This window comes from Mesoplodon mirus, assembly GCF_964341445.2.
Source record: "Mesoplodon mirus genome assembly, chromosome: 5".
NCBI lineage: Eukaryota > Metazoa > Chordata > Mammalia > Artiodactyla > Ziphiidae > Mesoplodon > Mesoplodon mirus.
Window position 1 is genome coordinate 128258866 of NC_138980.1, and position 14126 is coordinate 128272991.

At 43.2% G+C, this 14126-nt stretch overlaps 1 protein-coding gene across 4 annotated transcripts in view; it reads right to left on the reverse strand.

Moving 5' to 3' along the window:
• Positions 1-13659, reverse strand: part of MCCC2 (methylcrotonyl-CoA carboxylase subunit 2) — a 61490-nt gene extending 47831 nt beyond the window's left edge. For all 4 annotated transcript variants that reach the window (XM_082622820.1, XM_082622821.1, XM_082622818.1 and 1 more), the window contains exons 1-5: positions 13397-13659; positions 9769-9835; positions 6130-6214; positions 3656-3757; positions 1167-1294 (exon numbers count right to left, since the gene is read on the reverse strand). In XM_082622820.1, coding sequence (XP_082478946.1) covers positions 1167-1294; positions 3656-3757; positions 6130-6214; positions 9769-9835; positions 13397-13525 — 511 coding nt within the window. In that variant the 5' untranslated portion in view covers positions 13526-13659. The remainder of the gene's footprint in view (positions 1-1166; positions 1295-3655; positions 3758-6129; positions 6215-9768; positions 9836-13396) is intronic.
• Between the last annotated feature and the right edge of the window lie 467 nt (positions 13660-14126).

Below are 14126 nucleotides of genomic sequence, written 5' to 3' on the forward strand. Positions count from 1 at the left end.
CAGTTGAAGTTGATAGCAATCACATCGAGACATTAATTGAGAGCAATCAGTGTTATACCACACGGGAGGTAGCTGACATACTCAAAATATCCAAATCAAGTGTTGAAAATCATCTGCACCAGCTTGGTTATGTGAATCGCTTTGACGTTTGGGTTCCACATAAGTTAAGTGAAAAAAACCTTCTTGACTGTATTTCTACATGCGATTCTCTAGGTAAACGTAAAGAAAACATGCGATTTTTAAAACAAATTGTGATGGGTGATGAAAAGTGGATACCGTACAATAATGTGGAATGGAAGAGATCGTAGGGCAAGGGAAATGAACCACCACCAACCACACCAAAGGCTGGTCTTCATCCAAAGAAGGTGATTTTGTGTACATGGTGGGATTGGAAGGGAGTCCTCTATTATGAGCTCCTTCTGGAAAACCAAACGATTAATTCCAACAAGTACTGCTCCCAATTAGACCAACTGAAAGCAGCACTCTAGGAAAAGCATCCCGAATTAGTTAACAGAAAAGGTATAACCTTCCATCCGCATAATGAAGGACCCCATGCTTCTTTGTTGACCAGGCAAAAACTGTTACAGCTTGGCTGGGAAGTTCTGATTCATCCACCATATTCACCAGACACTGCACCTTTGGATTTCCATTTATTTAGGTTTTTATAAAATTCTCTTAATGGAAAAAATTTCAATTCCCTGGAAGACTGTAAAAAGCACCTGGAACAGTTTTTTGCTCAAAAAAATAAAAAGTTTTGGGAAGACAGAATTATGAAGTTGCCTGAAAAATGGCAGAAGGTAGTGGAACAAAACGGTGAATACATTGTTCAACAAAATTCTTGGTGAAAATGAAAAATGTCTTTTATTTTTACTCAAAAACCAAAGGAACTTTTTGGCCCACCCAACATACAGAAGAAAAAAACACCACTCATGTAGAGAAAAAAATGGCAAACACCAAAATACTGTCAGGGATTCTTCCTCAGTGATGTTATTATGGGTAGTGCTTGTTTACTTTTTCTCCCAGAGTTTTTAGCAAAGAATATGCATCTCTTTTGTAATTATAAGAGAAGCCAACAGTTTTTTTTAAATATCCATTGATAATGTCATACATATATAGCCTTCTAAACAATCTTGTATTTTTCTAGCTAATAAGTTTATTTTACTTGCCCAAGTAAATGCAGGGGAGCCTGTTTTGCATCGCAATTTCTTGTGCCCGTAAGTGTTTCTTCACAGTCACCGGGTAGTAGGTACCTCCTTTGACAGTGGCATCATTGGCAACAATAATGCATTCTACTCTGAAAGGCAGAAATTTCATTGGAAAGAGAACATGAGAGAGTTCTTCAAAGTAAAGACCAATTGCATCTCATTACAAGACACTCCCAATACAGCCTGGCAATTTCTAGTACATATCCCCAGTGACAGCCATTAGTAGACAATCTTATGATATAAAAGTCTTAATCACTGTTCACATATTTATTTATATAAAATGAATCACTTTTAATAAGTTTACAAACTCTAACTTGATTTTTAAAGAATCATCACCCCATATTAGTAGAGAAAAACTAACAACCTAAGCCACATTTTGTAATGGTTCTTTGAAAGAAGGGGTCCTAACAAGATAATGCAAGATAATACAACAGGGCTTCCCTGGTGGCGCAGTGGTTGGGAGTCCGCCTGCCGATGCAGGGGACAAGGGTTCGAGCCCTGGTCCGGGAGGATCCCACATGCCGCGGAGCGGCTGGGCCCGTGAGCCATGGCCGCTGAGCCTGCGCGTCCGGAGCCTGTGCTCCGCAACGGGAGAGGCCACAGCAGTGAGAGGCCCGCGTACCGCAAAAAAAAAAAAAAGATAATACAACAACAACAACAAGGAATCCAAGTCTCGGGGTGAAAATATCCCTCATGATAAACCTTCAAAATTTCCCTTTAGGAAGGTAATTTTCAAAAAGGAAAACTGATCCATCAAAAGTATTTATTTTTCATGTCACTGCCATATGCTTTTCTATAAAACTAAAAGAAGTTTAAAGTACAACACTTATCTTGCTTAAAGTAACAATAGGTACAAACTTTAAAATAGTAGTCTGAAAGCATATACTATAATGAGTCATTAGTGGTGCCTTTTCTCACCAAAACCAGCTTGTCAGGTACCATGGCCCACAAGTAACACACAAGAAGCAGGGAAGTGAATGAAGAGGGCCAGTAAGGGGGCCTGCTTAGTATTGCCAGGAAACCCGAAGATCAGAGGCTCACTTGAAACTGGAGAGAACAACAGTGTGGTCTTCACAAAATTTAATCTTTATATTTATGATGTTTTTGTTACCTCACTTTATATTCGCTAGAATTCTAAAAAGAAACTTATTGAATCCTTGCTGAAAATGAAGTAGAGAACAGCAACTGAGCACACAGCCTCAGGTAGCGTTGTACGTCTTTTATTAGGGTATGTGGCTCCTCTCCTTTGAGCAACAATTTTTTTCACTAGGTTATATATAAAGCCTTTTTCCACTTTATATTTAACATTTTATAGAGTGGGATGTACGTTTTTAATGACTTTAACATTGAACAAACTAGACTTCAAAAGGAATTTAGGCTTTGGCGGGTGCTGGGCCATTACCCCACACCTCCAGGGTATGGTCACTCCTCCGTCCTGGGGGTGCTGCACTAGAAAAGCTTAAGAAGCTCTGGTACAGGAAACAGCCCAGGCTATGAAGTCAGACAAAGCTAGGCTGAAATTCTGACTCTGCCACTTGGTATATATAAGACCTTGGACAAGAGACATAACCATTTTTACTTGTCTTATTAAAAGGTCACAGACATGTTACAGAATGAGAAATAAAATTAGTCCACAAAAATACTGTATTAGACATCTATTGGTTTTGCCTACCCAGCATCTATTATTTTGGCAACAAAACTAAACTTTCTTTCAGAAACTGCCCTTTCTCTATTTTTGATCCCTGAGGTTCTAGCGGGACTGACCCCAAAGCCCATCTTCAGAGGTGAGCACAAGGACCAGGCCTTTCTACTCAGCGTCCATGCTGTGGGCTCAACAATGGGCTCTGGTCCCATGCCTTCACCCTCAGGAGCTCTCAGCCCACTGCAGCTGCTAAGCTTAGAGCGCAGAAGCCGGGGATGCCTGTGGCCAGCTCGGCCTGCCTAGGAACAAAACCAAAACCCAGCCTGTGACCTGGTAACACCGTTTGTGCTCCTCGACCCAGCTAGGCCCAGACTTATCAGTTAAGAGAGACAATAAATTCTTTTTTGGTTTTAACTAGTTTGCACATCTATCATCTGCCAGAGAAAGAGTGCTGACCATATTCAACCATATGATTATGTAAGAAAGGTCAATTTCAATTACTATGAAGTACTACTTTAGACCTTTTAAACGAGTGAATTCTTTTTCAGTCATACTATCCAACACTAGAGCAGCTCTAGTGAAAAGATAAAATCAGACTTGCCCTGGCCCTTGCCTCCATGGAATCTCAAGAGCTAAAATGCACACACTCCACAGATGAATCTAACACGTCTGGGTAGGAAGCCTCAGTCCTAAATAACATCACGAGCATAAAACTCACATGCTCATATGCAGAGCAGTGAGTGCTGGACACCCTGCCTCTCCGGCCTGCTTCCTGAACCACATGGCTGAGTGTGGGCAGAATACTCACCCTGACACTCTCCCAATGCCTGTAATAATGCCACCGGCAGGGACCTCCTCATCACCATACAACTGGTAACCGGCAAATTGGGATAATTCCAGGAATGGAGACCTGAACGGAAGAAAAGATGTTGCTTGAATTAATGTCGTTTTTCAAAAAATCATATTTAAACAGTTAACACGTGGAAAAGGAAATTTTTTTCTTTAATGGGGCAATGTTTCAAATATGCGTGTTGAACATAAAATCTACAAAAACAATGTCAAAAAAAAAATCTAGGGGACTTCCCTGGTGGCGCAGTGGCTAAGAATCCGCCTGCCAATGCAGAGGACATGGGTTCGAGCCCTGGTCCAGGATGATCCCACATGCCGTGGAGCCACTAAGCCTGTGTGCCACAACTACTGAGCCTGCGCTCTAGAGCCCACAAGCCACAACTACTGAAGCCGGTGCGCCACAACTACTGAAGCCCATGTGCCTAGAGCCCGTGCTCCGCAAGAAGAGAAGCCAATGCAATGAGAAGCCTGCGCGCCGCAATCAGAGAAAGCCCAGGTGCAGCAATGAAGACCCAATGCAGCCAAAAATAAAGAAATAAAATAAATTTAAAAGAAAAAAAAAATCTAGTGTGACCACCCTGGGGATTTATACAGTATAGCCATACAAAGGAACACTAGGTTCTTATTTTTAAAGATGTTGTACAGGTGTGTTTATTAATATAGAAAGAGAATAGCACCTAACACTTACATAGCACTTACCACATGCCAGCCTCTCTCCTAGGAGCTTCAGAAACACTAACTCAGTCATTCCTCAGAACTACCTCCTGATATGGATCCTATTATGATCCCCACAGACTGATGAGGAAACTGAAACACAGAGATTAGGTCAGTGGTCTAAGGTCACACAACTACTAGTAAGTGGCAGAGCTGGGTTTTAATAAGCTCCGTAATAAGGGACCAGGCTCTTAACCACTGTATTATTCTCTCACTTAAATGTTCAGGATACACGGGGGTGACAGGGGACAGGGGCGGGCGGGGAGTTATAAAACACCACATTTAGTATGATTCCATTTTTCTTTAAAAAAAAAAAAAGTGATTCACATTTGCATAAAAACAGTGTAGAAGGAAACACACTAGGTGTTAGCGGTGTTTGTCTCCAGGTTGGGCGTCTGTGTGCATGGCCCCTGAAACAATACTTTTGAGCCTTCATTTCTCTAACTGGTCTTTTTTTTTTTGCGGTACGCGGGCCTCTCACCACTGTGGCCTCTCCCGTTGCGGAGCACAGGCTCCGGACGCGCAGACTCAGCGGCCATGGCTCACGGGCCCAGCCGCTCCTCGGCATGTGGGATCTTCCCGGACCGGGGCACGAACCCGTGTCCCCTGCATCGGCAGGTAGACTCTCAACCACTGCGCCACGAGGGAAGCCCTCTAACTGGTCTTTTTTTTTTTTTTAATGATTTATTTATTTGTTTGTTTGTTTTTGTTTGGCTGCGCTGGGTCTTAGTTGCGGCATGTGGGATCTAAGTTCCCTGACCGGGCCCCTGCATTGGCAGCGCAGTCTTAGCCACTGCACCACCAGGGAAGTCCCTCTCTCTAACTGGTCTTGGTGCTTCCACCCTCAAGGCCCACAGTCTACTCACAAGACAACAGCCAGAATAACTTTTTAAAACCTAAGTCAGATAAGTCCTACAAAATCTCCCCATTTTTGTCAGAGTGAAAGCCCAAACTCTTACACTGGCCTACAAACCTCTTACCGAAATCACCCGTCTCCTGCTACTCCCCCGTTCACTCCCGTCACCCCACCACCTTCCAGTCCCTTCCATATCAGCATCTGTGACCTGCCCCCACAGCAGAACCTTCACACTGGCCAATGCCCTCCGCCTGCAACGCTCTCTCCCCAGATATTTAGAGCCCATCTCTCTTCACTCCTTCCAATCTTTGCTCAAATGTCACCACCTCAATGAGGCCTATTCGAACCACCTCATTTGAAACTACAACTTGACCTTCATCTTTCTCTCCCGTACTCTGGTCTACCTTTTTCTTTTTCCCATGACATTTATCCCTTCTAACACTATATAATTTATGACTTATCGTTTATTTTCTATCTCCTCCTGCTACAAAGTAAATTCCAGTAGGGCAAGGAACTTTGTCTATTTTGTTCAGTGATGTATCACTAGCACCTAGAACAGCACCTGACACATAGTAGCCTCACAATAAACATCTGTTGTTGAATCTTACGATAAGAACCAGAATTTAAAATCATTTATTTATAAAACTATCTAAGATGGGAATTCCCTGGCGGTCCAGTGGTTAGGACTCTGCACTGTAACTGCCGAGGGCCTGGGTTCAATCCCTGGTCAGGGAACTAAGATCCTATGAGCCACGTGGCATGGCCCAAAAACAAAACAAAACAAAACAAAAACAAAAAAAACTATCTAAGAAAGCACCATGGAATAGAGAACACCCTGAGCAAGCACTTGGGTATGTACCAACCCTGGGTCTATAAGATTGTCAACTCTTTCTCTTGGTAACAGTTTTCCTCTTGATATGTGACGTGCTCGGGCTTTCTCACCACCTCCTGTGATAAAAAATATGATTAGATGAGATGAATTCATTATAAGGTCTCCATTTAACTTAATACCAGAAAAACATATAACGCTTAATCCAAAATATGGTACTTTAAAAAAAGTTTAACATATCCTGTGAAAAACAGCTGATTTTTCAGATCATTCAAACTGGCATTTTTTAAAATCAATCTATCCCTGAGCCCACAGTATATTATACATTTTCTAAATTCAGTAGTAATTACTTAAGGAAATAACACAGTACTTTTCTCTGCATCTCATACATTGCAAATACTGTCTCATCTCCACCACACTTATTACACCTACTATAAATACTAGCACTGTCCTATATGTTATGTGAAAGTTGAAAAGTTCCTAACTTCATTTGTACCAGGTAAAAAGCATTATTTTAGAAATGATTTTCATAATAAGCACAACAAAACTTAGCTAAAGGTGCTATTTTTAGGCCCCCAAATAGGAGAGAGTTGAACACCTTATATAGCAATTAAAAAGTCCCCTTTTGTTAGTATCCTGAATCAGAGATGATCTTCGGTGTTTCCTGACATTGCTCCAGACTAAAGGAAATTACAATTGAAGAGTCCGCTGGGGTAACCAACCCAGTGAGGCTGCTTGAGGTGAGGGGTACACCAAACCTCACCCAGCCTGAGAACGGCTGGGTTCGGTACCTGGGGAATATCCATAACCCACTCTCAGCAAACCAAGGGAAATAATCAGAACAGATGATCAAATTGTACCTTAATATGTTTACCTTCACTGTTGCCCAAGAATTCCATCTTAATATACTCCTTGTCTGCTGAAATGTTCAGCTGTTGAAGAAAGCTATTTGTTTTTTAGGAGAGAAAATAAGTTCATACAGATTTCAAACAAGCCTCCAAGTAGCACAACCTTATTTTCAAATCAGGACTTTCCTATGTCTAAGGGGATTTTTTTTTTTTTCTGAAAAGGTAGAGGGTATATTTTTAAGACTAAATCTGCCTTAAGGTAACCAAGAAAATCATAACATACATCTAATCTTTTAAAATGAAAATAATTCTGGGAGGGAAAGCCTTACAAGATAGTATGAATTAAATCAAACAGCTTTCCTCTTTTCTCCCAGCCACCAAGAACTGAGTGTCCTACTGAGGTGTGTATAGTTATAGGAGAGAGGGAGGACGAGAGAGTGACAAAGGGCAGAGGAAACTTCTGAGAGTGACACATTCATCGTCTTGATTGTGGTGACGGTTTCACGGGTGTATACATATGTCAAAACTCATCAAACTGTAAGCTTTAAATAATGCGGCTTATTGTATATCAACTATACCTTAATAAAGCTGTTTAAAAGTAAGTATTAAAGAAAAATAAACCTAAGACACTGCAAAGAAGACCAGGCTTGGGTGAGGGTCTTTGGAGAGTTTGACGACATAAGCGTCCACTAAGGGGCTAGCAGGAAAAAGCATGGCAGGGGAGGGTGGGATGAAAAAGAGATAAGAAAACATATCTGTGTTTTGGGGTTTTCTTTAGTACTTAGAGCAACATTATTCTTAATTCTGCCTAGAGCTTCACTTTGCTATTCCGAGCACCTAGTGAATTCTGTTTTTATTAGGAAAAACCAGAAAGAGTGCTATCCTTGATACAGATTCTCAGGTCACAGAATTCAGCTCCTCTGGCATTTAAACTGGCCTAGGATATGTGGACCACCACAAAAAGACAGAATGTCACAGCACCTTAGTTTTCCAAGGATTACTCTTAAAAGATTTTGCATTAACTATCTCCACTCCCACAGACTCAAAGCCAGAAAAGCCTGATGTTTTCCTTCTATCTCATTTACCATATTGCACTGATTCTAAAACACACATTTTGTTCGCATTTTAACACCCCTAAAATCAGGAAGCATTTTACAGTTTATAGCATCTTTTCATCTCTGTCACCAGGGGGCAGTCGCGACATAGCTGTCTGCCTCTGGGTGCACAGCTCAAATGTCTAACTGTGGTCACTTCAATGGTGCTATACGCGTTGCTGGAACTACCTGCATGCAGTTTAACAACCTGCATGCAATTTACAAAGTTTTTAGGATATCTCATTTATTTAATTAGCAATAAACCCATATAGAAATTATTTCCAAATTACATGACACAGCAGAAAATGCACAATTACGCAAAATGTAGTATGTAGTATGAATATGACTAATGAACAGAAAATGTTTTAGTTGCTTCAAGTGAAACAAAAATTTCAGTGTGATGCTGTGGCTGAAATAAAAACCTTAAGAAGAAATAGTTTTAAAAATTGATGAGCGGGCTTCCCTGGTGGCGCAGTGGTTGAGAGTCCGCCTGCCGATGCAGGGGACACGGGTTCGTGCCCCAGTCTGGGAAGATCCCACATGCCGCAGAGCGGCTGGGCCTGTGAGCCATGGCCGCTGAGCCTGCGCGTCCGGAGCCTGTGCTCCGCAACGGGAGAGGCCACAACAGTGAGAGGCCCGCGTACCACAAAAAAAAAAAAAAAAATTGATGAGGGAGTTCTCTGGTGGTCTAGTGGTTAGGATTTGGTGCTTTTACTGCCGTGGCCCAGGTTCAATCCCTGGTAGAGGAACTGAGATCCCACAAGCTGCACAGCGCAGCCAAAAAAGAAATTGATGAACCTGAATTTCTACTTTCCCCCAAATAATGGCAGTGCTGTAAGAGCAGAAAAACTGGCCAAGTAATAGGAAAAAATCAGATGTCTGCCTGCCAACAAATGCAGTTTTTTTTTAATTAAAGTATAGTTGATTTACATTATTGTGTTAGTTTCAGGTGTACAGCAAAGTGATTCCGTTTTTTTTTTTTTCAGATTATTTTCCTTTATCAGTTATCACAAGATAGTGAATACTGTTCCCTGTGTTATGCAGCAAATCTTTTTTGCTTATTTATTTTACGTATAGTAATTTGTATCTGTTAATCCCATACTCCTAATTTATCTCTCCCCCCTTCTCTTTCCCCTTTGGTAACCACAAGTTTGTTTCCTATGTGTGTCTGTTTCTGTTTTGTATATAGATTCATTTGCATTATTTTTTAGATTCCACATATAAGTGATATCATATAATATTTGTCTTTCTCTTCCTGACTTACTTCACTTAGTATGATATTCTCTAGGTCCATCCATGTTGCTACAAATGGCAATATTCCATTCTTTTTTATGGCTGAGTATACACCCATATATTTATGTGGATATATATACCACATCTTAAACCAATAGCCTCTTGATGGACATTTGGGTTGTTTCCATGTCTTGGCTCTTGTAAATAGTGCTGCTATGAACACCGGGGTACACTGTATCTTTTTGAATTAGAGTTTTCATCTTTTCCAGATATATGCCTAGGAGTGGAACTGCTGGATCATATGGTAGCTCTCTTTTTAGTTTTTTAAGGACCTCCATACTGTGTTCCATAGTGGCTGCCTCAATTTACATTCCCACCAACAGCAAATGCACAGTCTTGAAGAGTCAAAAGCTTGATGCTACTAGTTTTTCCTAAAATGAATAATTATAAGGGACATCTTAATTAAAAGCATAAACTGAAGAATAAATGAGTGCTTACCCAGTCTGATGTTCTGTGCTCGTTCATGGAGTTGATTTACTAGTGCTTTCATCTGCTCGTAGTTTTCCTAAAACAGAAGCAAAGAAAAACAGGGAGAGTATTATAGGAAAGCAATGATTTTTTTTACCATAATAAGGGTTAAGGAGAACAGCATTACATGCCAACCCCATGTGGCCTCCACACTGGGTCACTTTGCCACCCGTGTGGCCTCCGTGCTGGGCCAACTCCAACGTGTAAAAAAGATTAATTCGTGCCTCTCTGTCTTTGCTCAAGCTCTTCTGCACTACCACCCCCCTCTCTGGTCCATCTATCCAAATCTCACCCCCCTTTTAAAGCCTAACTGATGTTCCATCTCATCTCCAACACAATTTCTGGCTACTCCCACTCATTTTAACAACTTCCTTCCTTACACATCTACAGAACTTAATTGATCTCTAGTATTTGTTTTCTTTTGTCAATGAATATAAGCCCTTTGAGGGTTAGAATGCCATCTTATTTTTTCTGTCCCCTCAACCACTATCGTGAGGAGATTCCAACCAATGCAGAAATACTTGTTTTACACTTACTGACAAATTACACTTAAAAACAAAGCCCGGGGGAAAATGGATCCTATTTTATGTTTAAAAAGGAACAGGGGGGAATTCCCAGGTGGTCCAGTGGTTAGGATTCCAGGCTTTCACTGCCAATGGCATGGGTTCAATCCCTGGTTGGGGAACTAGGATCCCATAAGCCACACGGTACGGCCAAAAAATAAAAAAATAAATTAATCCCAGCCTCCTTTTTCAGACAAGTGTGGCCATGTGACTAAACTCTAACCAATGAGATATAAGCAGAAGTTGTTAGGTATGACTTCTAAAAAGGCTCCTTTAAAAAAAGGACAAGAAGGTGAGGGTGTCCTTTTACCTATTCACCCTTTCTCCTCCTTTGCACGTGGAACTCAGACATAATAGCTGGAGCTTAAGCAGCCATCTTAGACCATAAGGTAAACTGTACTACTTATTTTAAATTCTTCCTTCCCTCCCATCCTAGCCAAGGTTCACTATGAGATTATACTTCCCTACCCCACAGTCTCTGAATCTGTCTGTATTACTTCTTTGATGAGTGGAATGTGGGCAAAAGTGACAGTGTACCAATTGCAAGAAGAGGCTTTAAGGACAAAGTGTTTCCATGCTCTCCTCTTGTGCCCCAGCCTTCCATTATGAGAGAAGCACCCCACAGCAGCCACTGCCCCTTCATTCTGGGTCCTGGAATAAGAAACAAGTAGAGCAGACCTGAATCTACTACAGTCCTAGAGCAGAACTGCCACAACCAACCCATAGATCCAAGCACAAAAAATAAATACTTGTTCTTCTGAACACTGAGATCTTGGGATTGGTTGCTACTCAGCATTACTGAAGCAAAATCTGGCTAATATAGTAATTAGTCCAAGGTCACTCAGCTAACAAGTAGTAGAATTAGGATTTAAACCAAAATTCACCAACTCCAGAAACTCGCTCTTCAAGCAACATGCTACACTGTCTCTTCTGCCCACTGAAAGGGCCACTGTTGACACTTTAGCACATTTCCACCAGGTCTTTTTCCCCCTATGGAAATACGTTGCCTGTTAGCTTTTTAACATACATGAAATACTAAGCCAGTGCTTTTTCCACCATAGCACAGCTACTTTCTTATTCTAATTACTGGCACACAGAATGAACCAGAACATAAAACATTTTACATAGAGAAAGAAGTTATAATCTCAGGCTCACACTCCCTAAGCCCTAGCTAGCAGCCACCATCAAATACATCAGCCGAGACCTGACTTCAAAAAGATGGCAGGGCTTCCCTGGTGGCGCAATGGTTGAGAGTCCGCCTGCCGATGCAGGGGACACGGGTTCGTACCCCGGTCCGGGAAGATCCCACATGCCGCGGAGCGGCTGGGCCCGTGAGCCATGGCCGCTGAGCCTGCGCGTCCGGAGCCTGTGCTCCGCAACAGGAGAGGCCACAATAGTGAGAGGCCCGCGTACCGCAAAAAAAAAAAAAAAAAAGATGGCAGAGCAGGAAGCTCCAGGCCCTTATTCCCCCACAGAGCCATCACAAAACAACCCAAAACTGGCTAAAGTAACCTTACAGGAGCTCTGGAAAACACTCAGAGGTCTACAGCAACCAAGAGAACACCCAGCCAAGAAACCATATTGAAAAAGGTGGGAAACCCATTCTCCACACTGCAGCCACACTGATTACCCTACCATGTCCATAGGATCATGCCACTTCTCTGTTTAAATATCTTAGCAGACAGACTGCAAAGTGAAATCTAAATGTGGCTTCTACACATGGCTTCCCTCCTCCACCTGGCTGCATAAGCAATCCCATCTACTCCATGAATTCCACACCCTGGCCAGGACTTCCAAGTTCTCACACCCACTAACCACTTTCATAACTTGGTACCTATGTTCTCATAACTCCTTTAGTTTGTATAATCTTGCCTCCCATTCTCCGTCCTGAACCTGGCCAGTTCTTATCCAACTCAAGATCCAACTCACTTACTGCCTCCTATCTGCAACCACCTTTTTTAAGCTTTAGACATCACTCATCACAATGCATTGCTTTCTTGTCGTCTCCCCCACAAAATTATGATTCCATTCCTACACATCTATTCCAAATACCTAAAATAGTGGCTAGACCACTGTAACCACTTAATGTTTCTGAAATAAACATTCTCTCCTGATCCCAGGACATCTAAAGACTTTTGGAAGTCTCCCATTGGATACTGTTTCTGCCTCAGCCTGCTGATTTCCTTTCAACCTCCTTGTTTTCCCAAAGGCAGGAATTATTTAAAATGTGTTCTCTGAGGGACCTTCCTGGCGGTCCAGTGGTTAAGACTCTGAGCTTCCAATGCAGGGGGTGCGGGTTCGATCCCTGGTCGGGGAACTAAGATCCCACCTGCCGCAGCGGCGCAGCCAGAAAAAGTCTTCTCTGAAAGTTATTTGCACAATGTAAATGTTATCTGTACAGGCTTAGAAACCATGGGACAGACTGAAAACTTCCAGCTCTGATATTTCACAAACCAGGAGTTGTTTCTTTAATGTTGTGATACCTCCCAATTCCAAGAAAAGTCATTTAAAGGTAAATATTTTCTATTAACATAACCAACCATTTCAAGTCTGGTAAGCACAACCCAGGGTCAGCTGTGCTAGGCCAGTGGTTCCCAAAGCTGGCTGCCACCAAGGCCCTGCCCTCCCCTCTCACCAACTTCATTAACAATGCAAACACCAGGACCCCACCCCAGAGACGGAAAAGGTCCAGGGTGAGGCTAAGGCAGCCGTATATTCAACAAGCTCCCAGGTGACTGCTAAACCAGAGAGCCACTGGTTTTGAGAACCACTGATTTTAAAGATACAAAGTACAGTGCCAGTGCTAAAAGTGAACTAAAATGTACCTGATTTGGAACTGTTTTCTTTTTCAAACTTCACGACCCCCTGGTGCGTCCCAGCATCATGACTGGGGATCCAGAGAAAAGAGCAGCGACTGTTGAAGTGCGCCTACCCTGTACCTGCTTCCCAGTCTGGCCAACGCCTTGTGCCGTCGGTGAAAAGGAATCACTGACTCGGGCTGGGTACTCCAGGCCCGGGCCGCTCACCCGCCCTACCTGGTAGATGGCAGAGCTCGAGTCCGGTTGGGTGCCCAGCGTCGCCACAGAGTCTCCATGATAGGCGCGCGGCGCGGGGGCAGCGGCGCGAGCGCACGGCCGCAAAGCTAATCTCAGGGCGGCCCACATGGCAGCAGGCACAGAGGCAGGAAGGAGCGTGAGAGAGCGGCCTGCGCCGGTCCGGGGCCGAGGCTTTCCCCTCCAACTGCCACGCTTCGGGATATAACTCAGCGCCGGCCTTTGCAGTCCCAACCCGCCTGCAACCTCCCCGATTCTGAGGCCAGCCTCGGCACGTGCCGGCGCACGCCGCCCGTGATTGGTCAGCGCTGAGCACCACGCCCCCCGAATTCAGCGAATAAGGGACAGAGGTGCAACCCCGCGAGGCCTGTCCCATCGCGAGCCCCGGAGCGTTGCGGTTCCCGGGGTGGAGCGACCCTTTTGCAGCCTGCCAGTCTCCCGAGATGCTGAGCTTAGGAGCTGCGGCTGAGTTTCCTTGCTGTCGGCCTCTGTGCTTTTACTATGTGCTGTTTTCTTCTTCCCCTGCTGCTAGAAAGGGTATTCCGGGGCTTGAAAAAGCTTATCCTTATATGAGAGCTGGAAACTGAACAGGCTTATTAAGCTGTCCGAAGAAACTCTTTAAGGGGATAACCATTCATTAATCAAATATGTCTTTAACGTCCCCTATCAGGTGCTCTTCTGGAGCAGGGAATACAGTGGAGAACAAGCAAAG